At 37.6% G+C, this 21,847-nt stretch overlaps 1 protein-coding gene across 1 annotated transcript; it reads right to left on the bottom strand.

Moving 5' to 3' along the window:
• Positions 1–1,207: 1,207 nt before the first annotated feature.
• On the bottom strand, positions 1,208–21,470 carry Samd9 (sterile alpha motif domain containing 9). Its single transcript, XM_006991208.4, has 3 exons — positions 21,289–21,470; positions 15,781–15,861; positions 1,208–6,210 (listed from the first exon to the last, which is right to left on the bottom strand). The coding sequence occupies exon 3, from the start codon at positions 6,200–6,202 to the stop codon at positions 1,457–1,459; it is 4,746 nt and encodes a 1,581-aa protein (XP_006991270.1). The 5' UTR covers positions 6,203–6,210; positions 15,781–15,861; positions 21,289–21,470; the 3' UTR covers positions 1,208–1,456.
• Positions 21,471–21,847: the final 377 nt, after the last annotated feature.

Below are 21,847 nucleotides of genomic sequence, written 5' to 3'. Positions count from 1 at the left end.
CAAAGGAATCTAGGCAGAGGACTCATTCAGACAACCTTCTGAGAGGACTTGGCCCATATCACCCTGACTTTACAAGGCATGCTGCTACTGAGACTAGCAATCAGCTGCACTGATTTCCAATGGTGAAATAAACACCTGTGTTTGCTGTGTATCCAAGGTGGGTCATGGGGGAGAGAGTGCTTGCCTCATGTACTAATATTGAGCTCAAAAGAATCAGCCAGGAAAGTAAGACTTCAGCATAAATGATTCTATGCAAAATGCACTGAAACCTGGGCTCAGAAAAAAAAAACCATGACCAGACACTCTAATTTCTAAACTAAGACTGTGTTTGATTAGAGTGATTTTTTTAAATCATTAAAATGATTTAAAATTAATTTAATCAAAAAATTAAATCATTAAAACATCTTCACCAATAATAATTTTAAATATCATTATTTGGCAGAAGTGAAATAAATCAAATGCAGAAAAAATCTATATTCTCACATCAGTGTGGAACCCAAGAAACTGAACTCATAGGAGGAAAGGCACTGGACAAAGTACATGGTGATTGTTAGGAAAGTGTTGGATATGAAGTGATACTAGTAAAAGGGAATGATGCTCCAGTTTGTCAAGAGGCTCTATTTTATAGTGTGATGACTGTACTTAACAAAGTGGCATATTATTGAAAATTCCAGGCTGGGCATGGTGGTGCACACCTTTAGTCCTAGTGCTTAGGAGGCAGAGGCAGGTGGATCTCTGCGAGTTTGAAGGCAGCCTGGTTTACTTAGTGAGATCCAGGACAGCCAGGGCTACATAAAGAGCTTCTGATTAAAAAACAGCAACACAAAACAAAAACAAAAACAAAGCAAACACACACACACACACACACACACACACACACACACACAGAGAGAGAGAGAGAGAGAGAGAGAGAGAGAGAGAGAGAGAGAGAGAGAGAGAGAGAGAGAGAGCTAGGAGAATAAATTTCAAATATTCTTATAACAAGACATAATTTGTGAATCAACGAATATATTCTTCAGCTTAATTTAGTTTAGTCATTTTATAATGTATACATATTTCAAAACATCATGTTGGATACCATAAATATGTACTTGTAAGTTAGAAGTAAAGAGTGAACTGATAAATTACGGAGGTAAGTTTTATGTAGGAGACAGGGGAAGACTCCTCCCAGCAAGATTCTAGTGAGACCATGAAGACAAAAACCATCTACATATTTTGGTTTAATTTTATTTTGCAGATGTTTAGAATAAGTTCTTGACAACATAGTTACACAGAGGGAAGAATAAAAGGATTCTGTGTACCCATTACACAGAAATAGCCTGAGGCTCAGCCTTGTTTTTCTTCTATTATCTCCATTCCCACTACACAGAATTACTGAGTTGTATCTATAAGTAAATTAAAGGAAAGGAAAAAGATGAAACCAAAACCACATTTCTAGATGGGGAAACTCAAGCTCTTAAACAATTTTAATGTCATAAGCAAGAAGGCCTCCAATGGAAAATCCTAGATAAAAAGACACCTTTTCTATGCTTCTCCCACTTCTAAGTTGACCGAAGTGAGTGGGTGTAATTGGTATTGTGATTTTTTCATTGATTCCATACTCTATGTATAAATTGTTGTTTTCAGCTCGTCCCTGTAAACGAAGCAAAAGATCCTGGACTTTTTTCTCTTCCCATACTTTTCCACTATGCCACAAGGAATTAATATCAGACCTTTCAAAATTTTCATCAATTTTTCCTTTGTGGATAAGTCTGTTTCTATTGTTGCCTTTCCCAAGAAAGAAATATGCAATTGGTTGCTTTGTGCGGTACATGCGTTTATATTGCCCCCTGAAAGAATTTTCCAGTGCCCGAGCGTACTTTTCCATTTGTTTAGAATCTTGATCTAGTTGTTGGTTTTCTGGCCAGAATAAAAGAGAAGCTAGAAAATAAGGTTCTGAAAATTGGTAAGTCAGTCCAATTGGTTGCAGGATCTCTCGAAGCTGCTCTTTCAGTCTTTTAATTGGCTTCACTAATTTTGAGGTAGGATTAATACAAGAGAGAATGATGTTGGCCAAGATGAAATTTTGCTTTTCCTTTTGCTGGGTTTTGCTAACACATTGCTCAAGAAGGGAAGTGTATTTGTTCACTATATCTTCCATGGAGCCCACAGCGTCTTTTGGACTTTTGATAAGATATTCTAAGAGTCCAGAAAACTTGTCTGCTTTTAAAGCTTCTAGGCCTCTCCGAGTCCTTTCTACTTGAAGTGGTAGACTGAGCTTTGATCTAAAATTTTGATTTTGTGACTCTTCCAAGGGCCCAAATATATCTACATACCTCTTAAAGTACCCACCCACCTTACTCCGATTTTTAGACTCTTCATATTGCTTTATATTGTTTCTGGGTTTTAGAAGGACAAAGTAATCATCAAAAAAGTCAAAGGATCTCTTCAAAGAAGATTGCAGGTTAGTTAGATATGGAATAAAATTCTTGAGTGCTGACTTAAATTCATTTAGATCTCCTGGGAGATCCCGATTTCCTGATATAAAGTTGATCATATCTTGCTTAGATAGTGCATTTTTGTTGTCAAAAAAAGGAAGGAGTTGGAGGATCTGGATAGTATAGAGCCCAACTTCTATCTCTCCTTGATAACCAGCTATATTGTAAGTATCATACCTCCTTTTTGACTTCTGATACAGTCTTTCTTTCCCTTCATACTCTCTATCTTCAGTTTGCTGTTGAGAATCTTTGAAAGCATCTGATGCATGCACAGCTGAATCTAGAAGTTCTGTTAGCTCATCAACCGAGATAGTCCCATTTCTTATGTTGTCATCTATCCACCATCTTATTTTACTTTTGTAGACTTGACCTAGTGTATCTGAGATGTAGGAATTATCAGGCTCTATCTTTTTTGCTTGTTTTGCCCAGGTTAGAGCACTTTTAAAGTCCTTCTCTTTAAGGTAAAAATGTCTTGCCAAGGCTTGGCAAATGAATGCATTAGGGTTGAATCTACGGGTAGCTTCAAGTAATACATCTTTAACTGCGTCATTTCCTTCCTCTTTATGTAATGCTTCAATGAATGGAGAGAACCAGTTTCCAGTCTCACCTTCATGTTCGTTGCGTTGTCTTGTGAGCAGCAGTGTTTGCATATCTTGGAAAAACTTGCTTTTTCCTAAACCCATATCATAGAACACATTTTCTGTGAGCATATCCATCACAATTTCACTTTTGTTCAAGTTGTAGCTTCTCTTCAACTCTTCCAGCGAGACAGTGGCAATCAAATGGTGAATGATGCGCACTCCACAGTAGCTCCCACATTCTATCACCTCCGATTTGATTAGAATTGTAGAGTAGGTACCCATCTTGTCTTCAAACTTCTCTGTCCCCCAGAAAGCCTTCTTGTTTGAGATTCCTAGGAAATACTCACACTGTGAGAGGGAAATGGTAGTGTCAGGTACATATGCATTAAGAAGAGCCAGGAAAGCAAAGAGCTTTGCTTCCTTGGTGGCAACATTTTGTCCTTTCAGAATGTTCCTGACTACATTTTCTATATACTCTCTGTTAAAGTTTGTTTTCATGATCATAAAAGAATAAAAATCTTCAAAGTTTTTATGCTGTTCTTTGATCTCCTTCAATTTAAGCTCAAATGCTCTCTGTTCTTTGTCAGACAGTTGGTGTACCAGAGCAATGCTGTCTGGGATCTTTGCACTTTTCTCAGGATTTTGTGACCTTGTACAATTTAGAATGATCACCAGAGGCTTCTCATATCGAATACATTTGTTAGCAACAGCAGTTTGAATGGCGGCCTGAAGAAGGTAGACGTTGTCTTGCTCTTCAAAATCATCAACGAGGAGCAGCACAGGTAAGTACTCCTGATGGCTGGTTGCTCCATAGGTGATTAAATTTGTCACCTGTTCTCCAATTTCTGAGAAATCTTCTGTCTTGTTTTTCAGCACAGCACATCTGAACTTCTGTCTTAGCTCCCAGAGAATATGCATGGCCAAAGTGGTTCCTCCACAGCCTGGATGGTGATACAGATGAATAATTTTTGCACATACTGGTTGAGAAGAATCTGCCCATTCTTGAATTTTTTTTTCAAGTTTTACATATTTATCCCTTTTTACAAATGATGAAGAATAGTTTTCAGAAGAGAAGTAGAAGTTCCACCAGGACACTTTGCCACCCCTGTAGAAGTCTTCCTCTTTGGATGTCTTGAATTCAAGTAATTTCTTTTTGTCTTTTTCCAAGAGTGTACCTTCACATTCATTCTCACAGAGAATTTCCAAGGCAGTCATGATTTCTTCTTCCTTTTTCAGAAGGACAGTAGATGAACCAACAGATGGCAAGAATCGCTTTGAAGACTGAGTTAAAGATTTTAACTTAAGAATAGTGCCATTTATCTCTGCAAGATTTAAAGTAGAAATACTTCGTTTCAATAATTCATCTTGCTGTCTTGATAATCTTGCTTCAAGTAGGTCTTTCCATACCTGATATATGAGCGAGCGTACACAAATACACAGCATATTTTCCATTCCTTTGAGATCTTGATAAAAAGCACAGAAAGTCTCAATCAGAGGGTCTCTTGGATCATCCACAGGGGACAGTAATAAAAATACCACCAAAAATCTCCCTTTTGGCATTATGTCATCACGTGTAAGAAATGAAATCAGCCTCCTGACTTCGGAAGCTCTTTCTCTTTGCCAGGAAATTGCATCTAAGGGTTTGTATTTGTCACTTTCCAGGTCTAACCTGCCGTTGCAGAAAATCCAGCTGGGTTGCTGGTAAAGATTCAGACTAGAAATCTTCTCGTTTAATGTAGTTTTTCCTTCTACAAATAGGCTTGGAAAGTGAAGGTTTGCTACTCGGCTTCTTTTGAAAGCCTTGACTACACCATTGCACTCAGATTCAGGATCAAATTCCAACACAGCAAACCATTTAATTTCCTTCAGGAAATCTAAGTGATTGGTTTGATCTGGATGACATTTGTTTGTAACAAGTATGTACCACTCATAGTGTGACTTATCTAACAGATCCTGGTATCCTGTCAACAGGTCAATTAGCTTTTGTCCCTCACTCTTTTTTCCATTTGCTTTTACTTTGCAGTTTGTTTCTGCTTCTTTCCTAGAGTCTGCCACTGCTTTTAAATCTAACTTAAAGGCTTTGAAATCAGCTTTATTCCCTATGATGTCCTTACTTTGGGGCCCATCTCGCACAAAGACTGAGCATTTTGAACTTTGTTGCCATGTTTGGTTCTTAAGATGTTGCATTTTGATCTGGAAATAGTCTTCTCTGCATTCAGCATGTTGTGGAATGACATCTACTTCAATAACAAATTTGTTAGATGGAGTACTATTGGGCAGTAAAACTTCAACAAATCTTGGCTCTCGAATACACTTCTTTGCTTGTTGGACCTGATGGACCTCAAAATACTGCTCTATCATCAGATTGAAGTGGTCAATTAGGGCGTCTTTAGTGACAGTGGTGAGTTCCACACCAACAATTTTCCCCTGGGGTTTGTCTTCGACTCCAAAATGAATGGTGCCATTGGTACGTGAATTCATACACGCTGAAGCAAATCGGAAGGTCTCATTGCTAAATTTCATCTTGATGTCCTCTTCTGTGGCTGTTGCTGTGTTTGTGAAGGCTTTGAATTCATGTACCGGGTCAATGAGATTGAGTGGCCCTGTTTCAGGCTGTAGGATGAAATGTAATTTGTAACGATATGGATTACTGAATTCATTGAAAGGGTATGCAACACATGTTGGTCCTGGAGATGACTGTTTATCCTGTAGCTCTGTTTTATCTCCCATCAGCTCATTTTTTTCTGATTTAGAACTTTTAGCCTCTGGCCTCACTGCAGAAGCATCCACCTTATCTGATTTCTCTTCACCCCTTTGGTTTTGCTTTGAAGTCTCTCTACTTTCGGTCTGGGTTTTAGGAATATTTTTACTGCCTTTTGTCTTCTTAGGTGTCTGAGTAGGATGTTTTGAAGATGCTTTCTGCAATTCTTTGAATAGCTCTTCTATTTGGATTGCTGGTCCATGGGTTATGCCCATTTCAACAAGATTGTTTTTATTTAACCACTTCAAGACTGCTCCACTCACATCCTCTCTCATCAAGATTTCCCTGTGCTTTTGGCCAATCTTATGACTTTCTAGCCACAGGTTTACATCCTCTTTGGTCCAGTCATCTGTATTTTTTGGGAGGTTGAGTTTCTCTGCCATTCTGATAGCTGTATAGAGAAAAAGAAAAATGATGTAGTTTATAAGTGAAAATGTGAAACATTCATTTTTAAATAGGTAAAATATGCGTATATCAAAACATTTGTAAAGTTTCTGACACCAGTTTATTTTATATCAACCAAGAGAAATACCACCAAATACACATGCACAACACTTTTTTTTTATTGAATTGTAGCACATTATTCCCAGTTTATTTACTTTCTTTGCCTTATATATAAAGTATATGGGGATATTTCCATTCATAGATCTTCCTTTTTATGGTTGTCAACTATAATGTGTGTTTTCTGTATTATTAAGGATATTCAACCCTGGCATATAGAAGAAAAGAAAATATGAAACTAAGTGCAGAACTAAGCATAGATTGTTCAACTTGATGTGATACAGACAAATGAAATAGAACACATGAGTGTTAAGCATAGTTAGAAAGGAATAGAATATTAAGCAGTAGTTAAAAATTTATGATAGGCATAAAATACTTAATATTTTGAGCTATTAATTGGGTTTCTCATTGGTAAACTATTCTGATGCTTTGTGTTATCTACTCAGAAAATATAAATCCCAGGATAGGCTATCAAAGTAATTGACAGTTAGATGTGGTCAGACGTAATTATTTGTCTACATCTTTCTGATTAGAGAAAGTGTATGCCATCGACTGAGAACCTTTTGTATAATTCAGCCCTAAAATTGGACAGACCTAAAATATGTACACAGTAAGAGAGGTAGGTTTTAACATTTCAGACAAGATTGTTAGAATTCCTAGCCACTGCCCCAGCTACATGACCGCCCATGTAGCTAGGCAAGAGGTTTAGTCATCCCAGGGCCTTACATTCTATGTAATCCATGTGCTGTGTGATCACATAATTTGCTCACAGCGTGATCACGCAATCTATGCACATGCATGGCATAGCTATCTAAGCCCATCTGTGCATGTGCAGGGGGAACCTATAAAAAGCAGGTTCCATCTATCCATCCTCTCTCTTCTTGCACAACCTTTCTATAGGCCTAAGCACCTCCTTTTGTTCCCCGTCCCCTAATAAACTCGTATAGTGGGCTTTGTTGTACCTAGTGGCTTTTCTTGCACTGTAAATAGTGTCACATAATGAATAACATTGCACTGCTTAATAAACAGCAAAGATGAGATTGGGTGCGTTCTGGGTGGTATTGTCATAGACAGGTTTTAACATTTTAATCTAATTAGCAAAATGATGTCATTAGATGACCATAATTGTGTATATACAGTAAAATATCTAAAGAAATCATTTTAGAAGCTATAAAAAGTAATCCATTGAAATATGCATATAAATGTAATTATAGAAAAATTGTCAAGTAGCTCAAAAGAAGACAGAAAGATAAGATGGACAACGAAAAAAAAAATAGAGAATAGAGAGAGTGCAGAAGCAGGATTAAGTCCTAACATATCAATAATTACTTTCAATATAAATGTTTATATACAGAAATTAAAAATACAGAATAGGTAGACTGAATTAAAACAATAGCTATACTCTATCCTGTTTATATGACACCCAATTGAAATATGATATGAGCAATTGAAAGTAAAAGTATAGATAGATCCATATCATTCAAATATCATTCAATTAAATACAGACATAGTTATACTCACAAACTACAGACAAAGTAGATAACAGGATAACAGAATAAAGAAAATAATCAGAGACAGGGATATTATATATTGATAAAAGGTCACCCAACAAGATGTTACAGAAATCCTAAAGGTATTTGCACCAGGCAAAATTTATATCACCATTGCAAAATGGGTAATGTAAACACTGTTAAGGTTTTACAATTCTAAGCAAATCTACATAAATAACTATAGGCACTAATACCTTTCTTTGCTGTAACAGTTGATACAATAGTTAAAAAGCAATAGAAAACATATAGAAAAATTTAACATTACCAGTATAACATTACCATCAATCAATAGGCTCTGAATAGCATTTATAGAATAATCTAAGAACCAAAAAGACCATTTTTTAATAGTCAAGATTTTCCATTTCCTAAACTATAAAGCAAAACTCCAACAAATTTAAAATAACTGAAATCACACAGAATGTTTGCCAATCATAATATAATCTTCATGATTTTTATGAGTTTATTTAGTGCATTTGGGTGTATGTTTCATGTGGGTGCACATGACTGTCAACTTGATGGATTTTAGAATCACTATAGAAATAAACTTTGGGGCATTGTGGTGGTTTGAATAAGAATGACCCCTATAGGTTTGTACAATTGAATGTTTAGGGGAGTGGTACTATTTGAAAGGATTAGGAGGTGTGACCTTGTTGGAGGAAGTATGTCACTGACAGGTTTTGAAGTTTTCAAAAGCTCAAGACAAGCCCAGTGTGACGGCTATTATTGGTCATCAACTTAATTACATTTTAAATGGACTACAATCAAGTAATGGATTGTAATCTTGAAAGTAACTACAATGAATGAATAAATGCATGTACAATCAAGTACACCTGTGAGAGATTTTGGGTGAATCCACTTTGAGTCTAGTCCTTTGAGGTAGGAAGACACACACAATTGATCTGGATACTGGGGAAGAATGACACACCTTTAATCTGGACTATGCCTTCTGCTGGAAGTCTATATAAGGACATAGAAAGAGGAAGCAACTATTGGATTCTTGGACCTTCTGTTCACAGCCAGACATTGTTGGATTAGCCTGCAAGTCATTTCAATAAATCCCATATACATACACATATGCATACATAAATACAAATATATACATAATATACCCCACCCCCCACTCCCACCCCCCACACTTATTCTATACTTGATTTTTTTATGTTAGCTTTATTTGCTTCATTTTATATTTTCACATATGTACCTCCTACCTCATCACTCTGTTCATCCTTCCTGCTCTGCACAAATCTTTCATGTTCATGTCTATTCTTTTTGTTTTGCAACCCCCAAGATTGGTCAAGGCCATCTGATGCACATTACTTTTTAAAAAAGTTTGAAAAATTTTTAGCATAATTTCAGTAGTTTTATGGGTAGACAGTATTATTGTAAAATTTATATGGAAAAATCAGAGAATACAGTACAATAGATTAAAGAATAAGGTAAGGAAGTGTTTCAAGACATTTTTGACAACTGCAATTATTTAAGGTCTGTGCTATTAGTGAAGAGACAAATATATCAACAGAGCTGATTAAAGTCCCAGAAATAGACTCATGCAAATATATCCAAATGATACTCGAGACAGATGCAAAAGTTGATTGTGTGGAGGATTCTAACAAATGATGCTAGAGTAATGGGAAATCCACTTTAGACCCAAAGTGAACTTGAAATGGGTCATATATTTACATATGTAACACAAGACATAATAAATATTATGAAATATGTACAAGAAAATCTTCATGTTTAGGTATGTTCCTTTTATTCCTGATCTCTCTAAGACCTTTATCATGAAGGGGTGTTGGATTTTGTCAAAGGCTTTTTCAGCATCTAATGAAATAATCATGTGTTTTTTCTTTCAGTTTGTTTATATGGTGTATTGACAGATTTTCGTATGTTAAACCATCCTTGCATCCCTGGGATGAAGCCTACCTGGTCATGGTGGATAATTTTTTTGATGTGTCTTGGATTCAGCTTGCCAATATTTTGTTGGGTATTTTTGCATCAATGTTCATGAGGGAGATTGGTCTGCAGTTCTCTTTCTTTATTGCATCTTTGTGTGGTTTGGATATCAGGGTAATTGTAGCCTCATTAAAAAGAGTTTGGTAATGATCCTTTTGTTTCTAATGTGTAGAACAATTTGAGGAATATTGATAGGTAAAAGTGGAAATGAAAAATTTAGGAATTCATTCTCAAAGCTCAAAGGCAAGTTTCACCAACAGAATACTAGAACTGGAAGAGAGACTCTCAGGCATTGAAGACAAGATAGAAGAAATCAGAACCTTGGTCACACAACATCCTGGAAATCTGGGACCCTGTGTAAAGTCCAAATCTATGAATAATAGGAATAGAAGAAGGAAAAGAAACCCAGAAGAAGGCACAGAAAATATTTTCAATAAAACCATAAAAGAACATTTCCCTAACCTAAGGAAAGGTGTATCTATCAAGGTTTAAGAAGCTGGGTGGTGGTGGCACACTCCTTTAATCCCAGCACTCGGGAGGCAGAGCCAGGAAAATCTCTGTGAGTTCGAGGCCAGCCTGGTCTACAGAATGAGATCCAGGACAGGCAACAAAAACTACACAGAGAAAACCTGTCTTGAAAAACCAAAGGAAAAAAAAAGCATACAGAACATCAAATAGACTGGATTAGAAAAGAAATTTCCCATGACATATAATGATCAAAACATTAAATGAGCAGAACAAAGAAAGAATGTGAAAAGCTTCGAGGGAAAATCACCAAGTAACATATGAAGGTAGACTTATTAGAATTACATTCCAGTTTTCAGTTGAGACTCTAAAAGTCAGAAAGACTTAGAGATCACAGATGCCAGCCTACACCACTATAACCAGCAAAACTTGCAATAACAGTTGATGGAGAAAGGATTCCAATATAAAAACAAAATATAAGCAGCATCTATCTACAAATCCAATTCTACAGAGGTGCTAGAAGGTGATTAAACTGAAGAGGTTAAACACACCCAAGGAAACACAAGAAATAATTGTCTCATATCAGCAAATTAAAAAGGGGGTAAGAAACCCACACCAGAACAACAAAATAATGCTGTCTTAGTTATAATTTATGTGATGAAACACCATGTCTAAAGCAACTTTGGAAGGAAAGGGTTTATTTGAATTACACTTCCATATCACTGTTCATCAATGAAGGAAGTTAGGACAGGAACTCAAACAGGGCAGGAACCTGGAGGCAGGAGCTGATGCACATGGCATGAAGGAGTCCTGTTTACTGGCTTGTTCCTCATGGCTTGCTCAGCCTGTTTTTGTTTCTTAATAGAACCTAAGATCACCAACCTAGGGATGGTACCACTTATAATGGGCTGGGCCTTCTGCCATCAATTATTAATTAAGGAGATGCCTTGCAGGCTTGCCTAGAGCCTCATCTTATGGACACATTTCTCAGATAAGGCTCTTTTTAATCTCTGATTGACTCTAGCTTGTGTAAGATTGATGTAAAACTAGCTAGCACAAATGGAAATCAACAAACTGCTCATAGATGACTCTCATTACCAATGGTCTCAATTCACCACCACCAACAAAAAAAATACAAACTCACATGATGCATACGAAAACAAGATTCATCCTTCTGCTGTGTCCAACAAATATGCCTTAACATCAAGGATAAACATCACCTCAGAGCAGGATGGAAAAATATATTCCCAGAAAATAGACCCTAGGATTAAGCTGGTATAGCCATTTTAATATCTGACAAAATAGACTTTAAACCAAAACTATTCAGGTGAGTTAGGGACAGACAGTACATACTCATCAAAGAAAAAGAAAATCTACCAAATCTATACATCAAAACAAGGGCACCCAAATTCATAAAAGAAACAATACATTACTAAAATCACATATTGACTCACACACTAATAGTGGGTGAATTCAATAACCCACTCTCACCAATAGACAGGTCATCCAGACAAAAACTAAACAGAGAAATGTTGGATAAATAACATCATAAACTAAATGGACCTAATGTATATTTACAGAACATTTCAGCCACACAAAAAGAATATACCATCTTTGTAACACCTCATGGAACTTTCTCCAAACTGACCACAGACTCAGACACAAAGCAAGTCTCAACAGATACAAGAAAACTGAAATAGCATCCTGCATTCTATCTGATCACCATGGATTAAGGTTTGGATTCAGCAACAGAAAGCTTACACACACATGAAAACTGAACAACTGAATTAAAAATGGGTCAAGACAGAAATTAAGAAATTAAAAACATTTTAGAATTGAATGAAAATGAAGACATAACATACTCAAAGTTACGGGATACAATGAAGGCAGTTATAAGAAATAAGTTCATAGCACTAAGTGCTTACATTTAAAAAAATTGAGAGAACTAGCTCATCTTTGTAACTTAATAGCACACCTGAAAGCTCTAGAACAAAAAGAAGAAATAATCCAAAAGGAATAGTTGGCAAAAATAATCAAACTCAGGGTTGAAATCAATAAAATAGAAACAAACAAACAAATAATAAACAATACAAACAGTCAATAAAGCAGAGTTGGTTCTTTGAGAAAATCAATAATATTGACAAATCCTTATCCAAATTAACTAAACACAGAGTGAGAATATCCAAATGAACAAAATTTAGCAACAAAAAGGGAGACATAACTACAGATATGGAGGAAATTCAGAGAATCATATGAACATACTTTAAAAGCCTGTTCTACACCAAAATAGAAAATTTTAAAGGAAATGGATAATTTTCTTGATATATACTAACTACCAAAGTTAAATCAAGGTCAAATAAGCAATTTAAACAGATCTATTTCTAATGAAAAAGAAGCAGTAATTAAATCTCCCAAGCAAAACAAGCCCAGGGCCAGACGGTTATAAGGCAGAATTCTGAAGACTTTCAAAGAAGAATTAACACGAATCTCCTCAAATTATTTCTCAAAATAGAAACAAAGAACATTGCCAAATTCTTTATACAAGTCCACAGTTACCCTCATACCTATATCACATAAAGACCAAATAATATAAGAGAATTGCAGATTAATTTTCCTTATGAACATAGATGTAACAATTCTCAATAAAATATTTGCAAACAAAATCCAAGGACATATAAAATATATCATTCACCATGATCAAGTTAGCATCATTTGAAAGATCCATATATATGGATATATACATATACATATATATATATGTATACAAATAGAAAAATGTAACCCACCATATAAACAGATTGAAAGAGAAAAAACACATGATCATCTCATTAGATGTCGAAAAGGCCTTTGACAAAATCCAGCACTTTTTTGACGATAAAAGTCCTAGGGAGACTAGGGATACAAGGGACATATCTCAAAATAATAGAGGCTATGGTAGTTTGAATAAGAATGGCTCCCATATAGGTCCTTCATTTGCTTGGTTAGTGTTACCCCAAGGTATTTGATATCATTTGCGGCTATTGTAAAGGGTGATGTATCTCTGATTTCCCTCTCAGCCTGTTTGTCAATTGTATATAGGAGGGCTGATTTTTTTGAGTTGATCTTGTATCCTGCTATGTTGCTGAAGGTGTTATAAGCTGTATCAGTTCCTTGGTTGAATCTTTGGGGTCACTCAAGTATACTATCATGTCATCTGCAAATAGGGAAAGCTTGACTTCTTCCTTTCCAATTTGTATCCCCTTAATCTCCTTATGTTGTCTTATTGCTCTGGGTAGAACTTCAAGTACTATATTGAATAAGTATGGGGACAGCGGACAACCTCCACAATAGACTACTGGCAATGGTTGAGAGAAAGCTGGAACTGACCTTCTCTGGTGATAGGATGGTCAAACACCCTAACTGTCGTGCTAGAAACCCCATCAATGACCTAGGGAACCGGATGCAGAGATCCAAGGCCAGGCCCCAGGTGGAGCTCCAGGAGTCCAATTGGCGAGAAAGAGGAGTGATTGTATGAGTGAGAATTGTTGAGACCAAAATTAGAAAAAACACAGGGACAAATAGCCAAACGAATGGAAACACATGAACTATGAACCAGTAGCTGAGGAGCCCCCAACTGGATCAGGCCCTCTGGATAAGTGAGACAATTGATTAGCTTGATCTGTTTGGGAGGCATCCAGGCAGTGGGACCAGGACCTGTCCTCAGTGCATGTGCTGGCTGTTTGGAACCTGGGACTTATGCAGGGTCGCTTGGCTCAGCCTGGGAGGAGGGGACTGGACCTTCCTGGACTGAATCTACCAAGTTGAACTCAATCCTCAGGGAAGTCTTTGCCCTGGAGGAGATGGGAATCAGGAGTGGGCTGGGGGGAAGGTGGGGGTGGGGTGGGGTGGGAGGGGGAGAGAACAAGGGAATCCGTTGCTGATATGTAAAATTAAATTAAATTATAAAATAAAAAAAAGAATGGTCCCCATAGGCTCAAATTTTGAATGCTTAGCCACCAGGGCTATTTGAGAAAGATTAGAAAGAATAGAAGATGTAGCCTTGTCAGAGGAAGTGTGTTACTGGGAGTGGGCTTTGAGGTTTCCAGGGCTCATGTCAAGCTCAGTGTCTCTATCTTGGCCTTCAGATCATGATGTATCCCTCAGTTATTGCTCCAGCCTCTGCCTGCTGCCTCCATGCTCCCTGCCATGATGATAAAGAACTAAACCTCTGAAGCTCTAAGCAATAATAGTGAAATATGCAGCCACAAAACAAAATTACGTCATTTACAGAAAAACAAGTGGAACTGGAGATGGTTAAGTTAAGCAAAGTTAAGCCAGAAATAACTCTGAGGAAAGGCACAGTGGAGAAGAGCTGCCCACCTCATGTCAGTCAGGAAGCAGAGAGGGAGAAGGAATCAGAGAGGAAGAGTCTGGTAGATGAAATAAACTCTTCAAAGCATGCCTCTACTAACATTCTTCCTGTAACTAGGTCATTTCTTTAGTTTGTACCATCTTCCAATAAGGCTATCAAACCACAAATCTACCAATGGTTTAATCTATGCATTAGTTCACAGTCTGAATGATCCACTCCCTTTTCATGATGCAGCATTTCTGTACATTGTGGGGACAAAGCCTTTAGCACATGAGCCTCCAGGGGATATTTTATATTCAAGCCACAATATACAACAACCTTCATAAACCCTAAGAGAACTGTGCTTATGGAAAAAGCCAACCCCTAATGCCACAATCTGTTCACTTCCACTTACATGTATTCTTGAAATGCAAGGTCATAATAATAGACAGCAGATTAGAAGCTACTGGAGTTAAGGAAAGAAGGAGTACAAAGAGTGAGCGCAGCTAGAAAGACCCATAAGAGAAATGTCTGTGTTGCAACATCTGTGTTTTGAATGTACAAATGTCAATGTGAAGTTTTACTATATGTAGCGTTGACAGACTTTGCCATTAGGGAACCTTGATAAAAGGTATACAGACCATATGGTTATTTCTTACAACTGCATGTGGATGGTGGTGATTGCAGATGAAAGTTGAATTAAAAACAATGCAAAATTAAAAAGGCATGCATTAAAGAGAAAACATTTAAAATCAAACAGTAAGGAAAATATTGAGTATCAAAACTTGAAAGAAACAGTACCGACCATATCTGTGGAGCTTATAGGCTTGAAATTTTTTTATAAAAATAAAAGAATGATTATTTAGTGAGTTCAAAGTGCAACACAGTAAAGACAGGGAAGAAAGAGGGAGAAAATAGAGTTAAAATAAGAAATTTAAAGAAAAAAGTAGAAAACACAGTCACAACGGAGATACCAAACAAAATCCAAAAGTGGTACTCAATTAACGGTGATAGAATTGACACACATGTGGGCGAATCCATCAAGAATAAAATAGCAATAGAAGAACTTACCAGATGATACAAAAGTTAAATGAATCAGAGGATATTACAACCAACTTTATATGAATAAACTTTGAAAAGTGAGATGAAATATATGACTTACCAAAACTGACTTGAGAATCAGGGAAAGGAGTCTCACTGCCCAGTGTAAGGCTGTAGGTCACAGAGGTCACTGATGTTCCCACTATAGTGACAAGAAACAAGATCAATGCATTTGGAAAGTTTAGACTTTTGAAGTTACGTCCCTGAAGACAGCCAACACGACAGGGAGCATAGTTAAGTTCTGAGGGTGGGAAGGTCTCTACCTAGGTGGACTAGGGGCAATTTGCTGATTCTGGGTTGGAGCTGAGGACAAAGATAGGACTAATCAGAGGATCACAAAGCAGTGGGGCTCTCGACAGCCACGTGAGTGGATGCAATAGATCAGGCCCTCCCCATTCCAAAATCTTAACCAGTTGCAGACATTCAAAATTAAACTGCATGGATGTGATAACACATGCCAACCAGAATGGCTGGCATTAAAACCCCAAATGCTGGTGAAAGCATAGAGTGAATGGAGGTTTTGGAAAGTGCTGGTAGGAATGCAAATCATTTCAGCTCATCTGGAAAACAATCTGAATGCTTTTTATCTAATTAAGTATATACTTACCTTATAAGTCAACAATTTTAGTGGGAAAAGAGTCTGACTTTCTGATTCAGCAAGGACAGAGACAGCTCTGACACATACAAGAGGGAGTCAACTAAAGCACCAACACAGAGAACATATTCTGTGAGTGTATTTCCCTCAAGTTCAAGGACACACAGAGTTAACCTACTACAGTAATTTCTGCTTAGGGGTGTGTTTTCTGTGGTGATGTGTTGTGTCCCCAATATATTGTGCACCCTAATGAAGTTTATCTGAGGATCAGAGGAAAAAGCCAGCCATTATAGTAAACATGGAGGTCAGACAATGGTAGCACATGTCTTTAATCCTATCACTCGGGAGGCAGAGATCTGTCTGGATCTCTGTGACTCAAGGCCACACTGGGAACAGAGCCAGGTGTGGTGGTACATACTTTTGAACCCAGCACTAACCATAAAGTTCTGGAGTTCTGTACAGACAGGAAGTGACAGAGCTGGGCAGGAAGAAGAAGTGATGCAGCTGGGCAGAGAGAGGAAGTGAGATGGCAGAACAGAAAGGCATATCGGCGTGGGTAGACAGGAAGTAGGTCTCTTTGGGGACTGAGGTGTAGGTGAGGTGAGATTTTTTTTCTGTGACTTGTCCTATTCCTCTGATCTCTTAGTTTTTCATTCCAATATTTGGCTCTGGAATTTTTTTAAATAATAAGACTATTTAGCAATTCATTTTACAGTTTTCTGAGAATGGGAAAAAGGACTCTGTAGAAAGTTACATAAATAAAATTATGGAGAAACATCAGAACTGTATCATGGAGAGAAGCTCATGTCATATAAATCACATTCATTTAAAAAGCCACCAATACCTCTAAAATAGATGATGAAATAAACAGATGACTAAAATAAAATAGAGGCTGCATAGCAACAAGACTATGTGTGCTCTAAAACTGAGTGTAATGACTAGTTCAAGGCTAGGTATTCAAGTCTCAAAATTTTATCAAACAGTTAATATTTCTACATCAGATTTCAGGACTAGATCTGATGTGCTTTTCCACTCACAGTTAATTCTGAGTTTTGTTTTCTTTAATTTCTCTAAAACTTTATCTAACATTATCTACCTTGTGGATATAGCTCAGTGGTAGACCTGGGGTTAGATCTCCAGCACATGAAAACAAAGACTAACTGAAGAAGCAGATCTACCCTCACCATTAATAAAGCTCACCAGACAAGAGTAAGTACAAACACCTCACTAGGTACCAGCTTGTGATCTGAAACATGTCTTTCCATCCATATTTGTATAGTATTTTTAGATGATAAACTTGTTCCTAGTCAATCTTCTTGCTGTCTCATGTGATTTATTTGCTCCCCCGCCCCTCTCTCTCTGTTTTCTTGGGGATGAAAGTCTAAAAGAAAGATTAATGTCCCACTTGCAGACTTTGAATTGGGATAAACTTTCCAAATACTCAGACTGATTTCAATGAAGAGGACTCTTACACAATGAATTTAAGTTGCCTGTTTATAATGGAATTTACAACACTAGCATATCAGAAAGTCCTTTAATGATGTCCCCTCATCCTACCTGTTCATTGTTTCATTAACAGTTTTAGTTAGCATACAAAATAATGTTTTTTATGATGGCATTTCAATTTTTTACTTATTTGCATTAAATTTGTGTGCAGCATGCATGCTTTTGTATGTGTGTGTGAGAGAGTGTGCATATGCATGTACTTGTGTGGTTTAAGACATTGTGAGTCTTGCTTTATTACTACCCATTTTATTTCCTTGAGTGAGGTTTTCTTACCCAGACTGCAGCTAACCTGGCAACCAGCAAGAACCAACAACTTCCCAGTCTCCACATAGATGTGTGCTTGGGTTACAGGAAGTTCACTGCCCCAGGGTTTTGGAAGTGCAAGCTGAGGATTCTGACTCAAGTTTTCATACTTGCACACACAGCAAGTGCTCTCCTTACCCACTCACCATCTCTTCAGCCACATATTAAGAAACCTTCATGTATTCTGTTCCACTTTAAATTTCATAAAAGCAGACAGAAAAATATTTTATTTATATTGTACAGGCTTATCTAATGCACAGCTCCCTGGCTGCACACAGACAAGGACAGTTATATAGTCCAACCCATAGTTATAAACTTAGTTAAAACATTGTGTGTGTGTGTGTGTGTGTGTGTGAGAGAGAGAGAGAGAGAGAGAGAGAGAGAGAGAGAGAGAAAGAGAGAGAGAGAGAAAGAGAGAGAGAGAGAAAGAGAGAGAGAGATACACAGAGAGAGAGATACAGAGAGACACAGACACAGACACAGAGACAGAGAGACAGAGATGCTGTAAGTGGACGGCCTGGTTTTCAAACGTGAACTTTGTGGATGACTACCTGCCACAATGTCAGAAAGTTGGATTCCCCTACACCACGCAAGGGACTGCAACAGCAAACTTCCTCATACACACCTCCAGTAGCATCTCAGTGTTGCTGCACACAATCCTCCAAGAACAGCTCAATAGCACAATTCCTAAGGTTATATTCCAAATGATCATGTTTTCTCTGCCAGAAGCCTGTGCAATGATATCACCTTCTACTTCAGAGGTCATTGTAGTACCTTTTATCACTTGAGTGACCTTGTTTTAAGACAACAGTCTACCTTTTCTTTCCTGACAGAAGTGCATAATTCCTTACATATCCTGTTTCAAACCTAAAGTTCATACTTATTAATGGCCAGACAGGTACACTATTTTATATAACTTCTTAACATTTAAGTATATGTAGTATTGGCTGGACCTGAAAGGGAAGATTCTGAAGGACACCAGGCATTAGAAAATGCTATCTTCTCTGTCACAGTAGCCCACCTTGGCCTGGTCCAACTTCCTAGCACTTGTACCATTATAGCTTTCCAGTACTGCTTGATGAACAAATTGTAAAGCAAAACAGATCTTAAGAGCCATTCTTCTTCATTTTGAGGGATGAAAGTCTGGACTCAACAGAAATGACCCAGACATAAGGAAAGAGCTGTGTGAATGACAGAGAACTGTCATCTCCAGTTTGTCACTGTTTGTACAATTGATCTGACTTGTGGGCAAGGAGAAGGAGGCAGGAGATGACAGTGCCTTTACTGATTTTACAGCTGTCTAACACCTGGTCCCACTGACCACTAGTCACTCCCACATAAAAGCAAAGCCTCATACACCCACATGCACCTCAACTGTCTAGCTCTGAGCCTCAACTGCTACCTGCTTTCACTCCCCTGTGTAGCCCAGCTCTGCTGCCCACTCACTGCTGAGACACCGAGTGAGCACATGATGCTCATTCAGTTACCTGGTGTGCCCAGGCTCCTGAGTACAAGTCCAGAGTTCTTGTGCCACATCTTATCAGGACACCTGGAGTCTCACTAACTTTATCATAGTTATACACATGTGGTCCCCGCCGCTCTGTGTGTCATAGCATAAAAATACAAGGTGGAGTCATGAGTTAGGTGACTTATTTGTGCCTGAGCTGTATGCCATAAATACATCAGAGTGTAAAGTTGAGTCTTCATGTCAGAGTTGGAAGCATGGAGATCTGGGCTGGGATATTTGGTTGAGAAAGTAAGCAAATAAAATTAACAGGGGACGATTTTCAACGTTTTCACTCCTAGTTTATGTAACTGAACAGGTTTCACTTTCCACACTATTTCCTCTAGAGCAGTGGTTCTCAACCTCCCTAATGCTGCGACCTTTTAACACAGTTCCTCATGTGTGAGGGTCCCCAGCCATAAAATTATTTTCATTGCTACTTCATAAGTGTAATTGTGCTACTGTTATGAACAGTAATGTAAATATCTGTGTTTTGCAATTGTCTTAGGTGACCCCCATGAAAAGGTCATTTGATCTCCCACCCTACCCAAAGGAGTCACCACCTACAGGTTGAGAACCACTATTATGAAGCCTTTGTAGAGTCTTGATAGCTCTTCCTTTAAATAATGCTTTAAAAGCACCAAAGAGGCCCCTTTGGGAGAATACACTCTAGGCCATGAAACTTCTTTCCATGTGCCATTGTATTAATGGTTTCTTTAGACTGTCCTGTGTTCTAAAAGGCTTGCAGAAACCCTGAAATGTGCTCCAGTATCACATGTATATAAAATCCCTTAGGAAAAGTGAACAGGAGGAAGATTAATTAGGACCTTAAAATAGTGATGTGTGGGCGTGTGTGTGTGTGTGTGTGTGTGTGTGTGTGTGTGTGTGTGTTGTTCTGGGGTATAGTTCATGCTTAAAATGTATTTTGATGATATGTAATATATATACATGTTGATCACACACAAACAGAAACACACACACACACACACACACACACATTAAAGTATCTCTCGGAGTTCCCTCTGAGCTTACATAGTATAAAGAAGGAACAGAATTCTCATGGCTGAAACCACACACTTATGAATTATGACTTTGAGTTTGTCAGCTTTTCTGAAAGGAGGTCTTTATTCAGCTACACATCCCCCTTCAATAACATTATCGGTTGCTTTGGGGGAATCAGATGCAAGTCTCTGATTCTTATCAGGAACACAAACTGCCCCAATTCCAAAACTTACTACAGGAAGCTCTAGCAAGCAGTCCATTTCTGCTTCTCCCAGATACATCTGATTTTACATTAATATCCAAGAGACAGTCAAGGACTCCATTTTCTAAACTTCCTGTTCCTTAGAGTGATTGGGGGGTTGTGTCTTTCATTGATTAAAATATTTATTTTTTCCTGAAGATGCTGCATTTCTTTGAGGATATTAATAGAGGTCTCCCATATTTTCAACTACATCTTTAATAGAATGCTATGACTAATATAAAGCAGACTCCTTTCATAAACAACACATAGTCTAGAAGTTCTAGGCTCAGAATATTATTAGTTTTGTTTTGAAGTATATTTAAGCTTTCTAACCACAGAGTACATTTCTGCCTGTTCAGTGAACCATTGCTGTAGACACCAATAATAGTAACAATAACAGGAGAGATTTCGTACTTACCCAAACTTTCAAATTTCTTCTATGTTTGAAGAAAAAAAAAAAAAAGGAAAAATTGTCCATTTTGGTGGAAAAACTGGTGTCTGTATTTTCTTCCTCCTGAGATATCAGAGAAAAAGAACTTCATTTAGTCTTGATTACAGCTTTACTAGCCAGCACATCTATGTGGATACCAGCTCAGACCGGCTGAGAAACAGCAGGGTGTGTCTGATGCTGGCAGGGTGAACGGAAGTGAAAAGCAGTTTCGATTCTCCTATAAGGGAAGACTTTTTCTGAAATGCTTTTTTTCCTGTTTCTCTCTGGTACCAACTATGCCACCTTCTGGTTTGTTTGAGTAATGCCCAAAGACTTAAAGAATGAGATTTGTTTGAGGACTGGCTCCCATGTCTATAGGCAAACTATGGGTGATTCTGTTTAACTGATCACCTGGGAACACCCGATTTCTTTTACTTATAGTATTTAATATTGTTTTATCATATATTCTGTTGTCATAACTCAATACAACAGGCTAGGTGATTCATAAACTAAAGATATGTATTCCTTATGTGTTTTGGAGGTGAGG

Source organism: Peromyscus maniculatus, chromosome 3, assembly GCF_049852395.1.
Source record: "Peromyscus maniculatus bairdii isolate BWxNUB_F1_BW_parent chromosome 3, HU_Pman_BW_mat_3.1, whole genome shotgun sequence".
NCBI classification, from domain to species: Eukaryota; Metazoa; Chordata; class Mammalia; order Rodentia; family Cricetidae; genus Peromyscus; species Peromyscus maniculatus.
The sequence above is the reverse complement of the archived record's forward strand: the minus strand, read 5'-3'. Positions and strand labels throughout refer to the sequence as shown.

What these genes read in the sequence shown, in the direction of transcription:
- Samd9 (XM_006991208.4), bottom strand. Translation starts at nt 6,202, where the DNA reads ATGGCAGAGAAACTCAACCTCCCAAAAAATACAGATGACTGGACCAAA.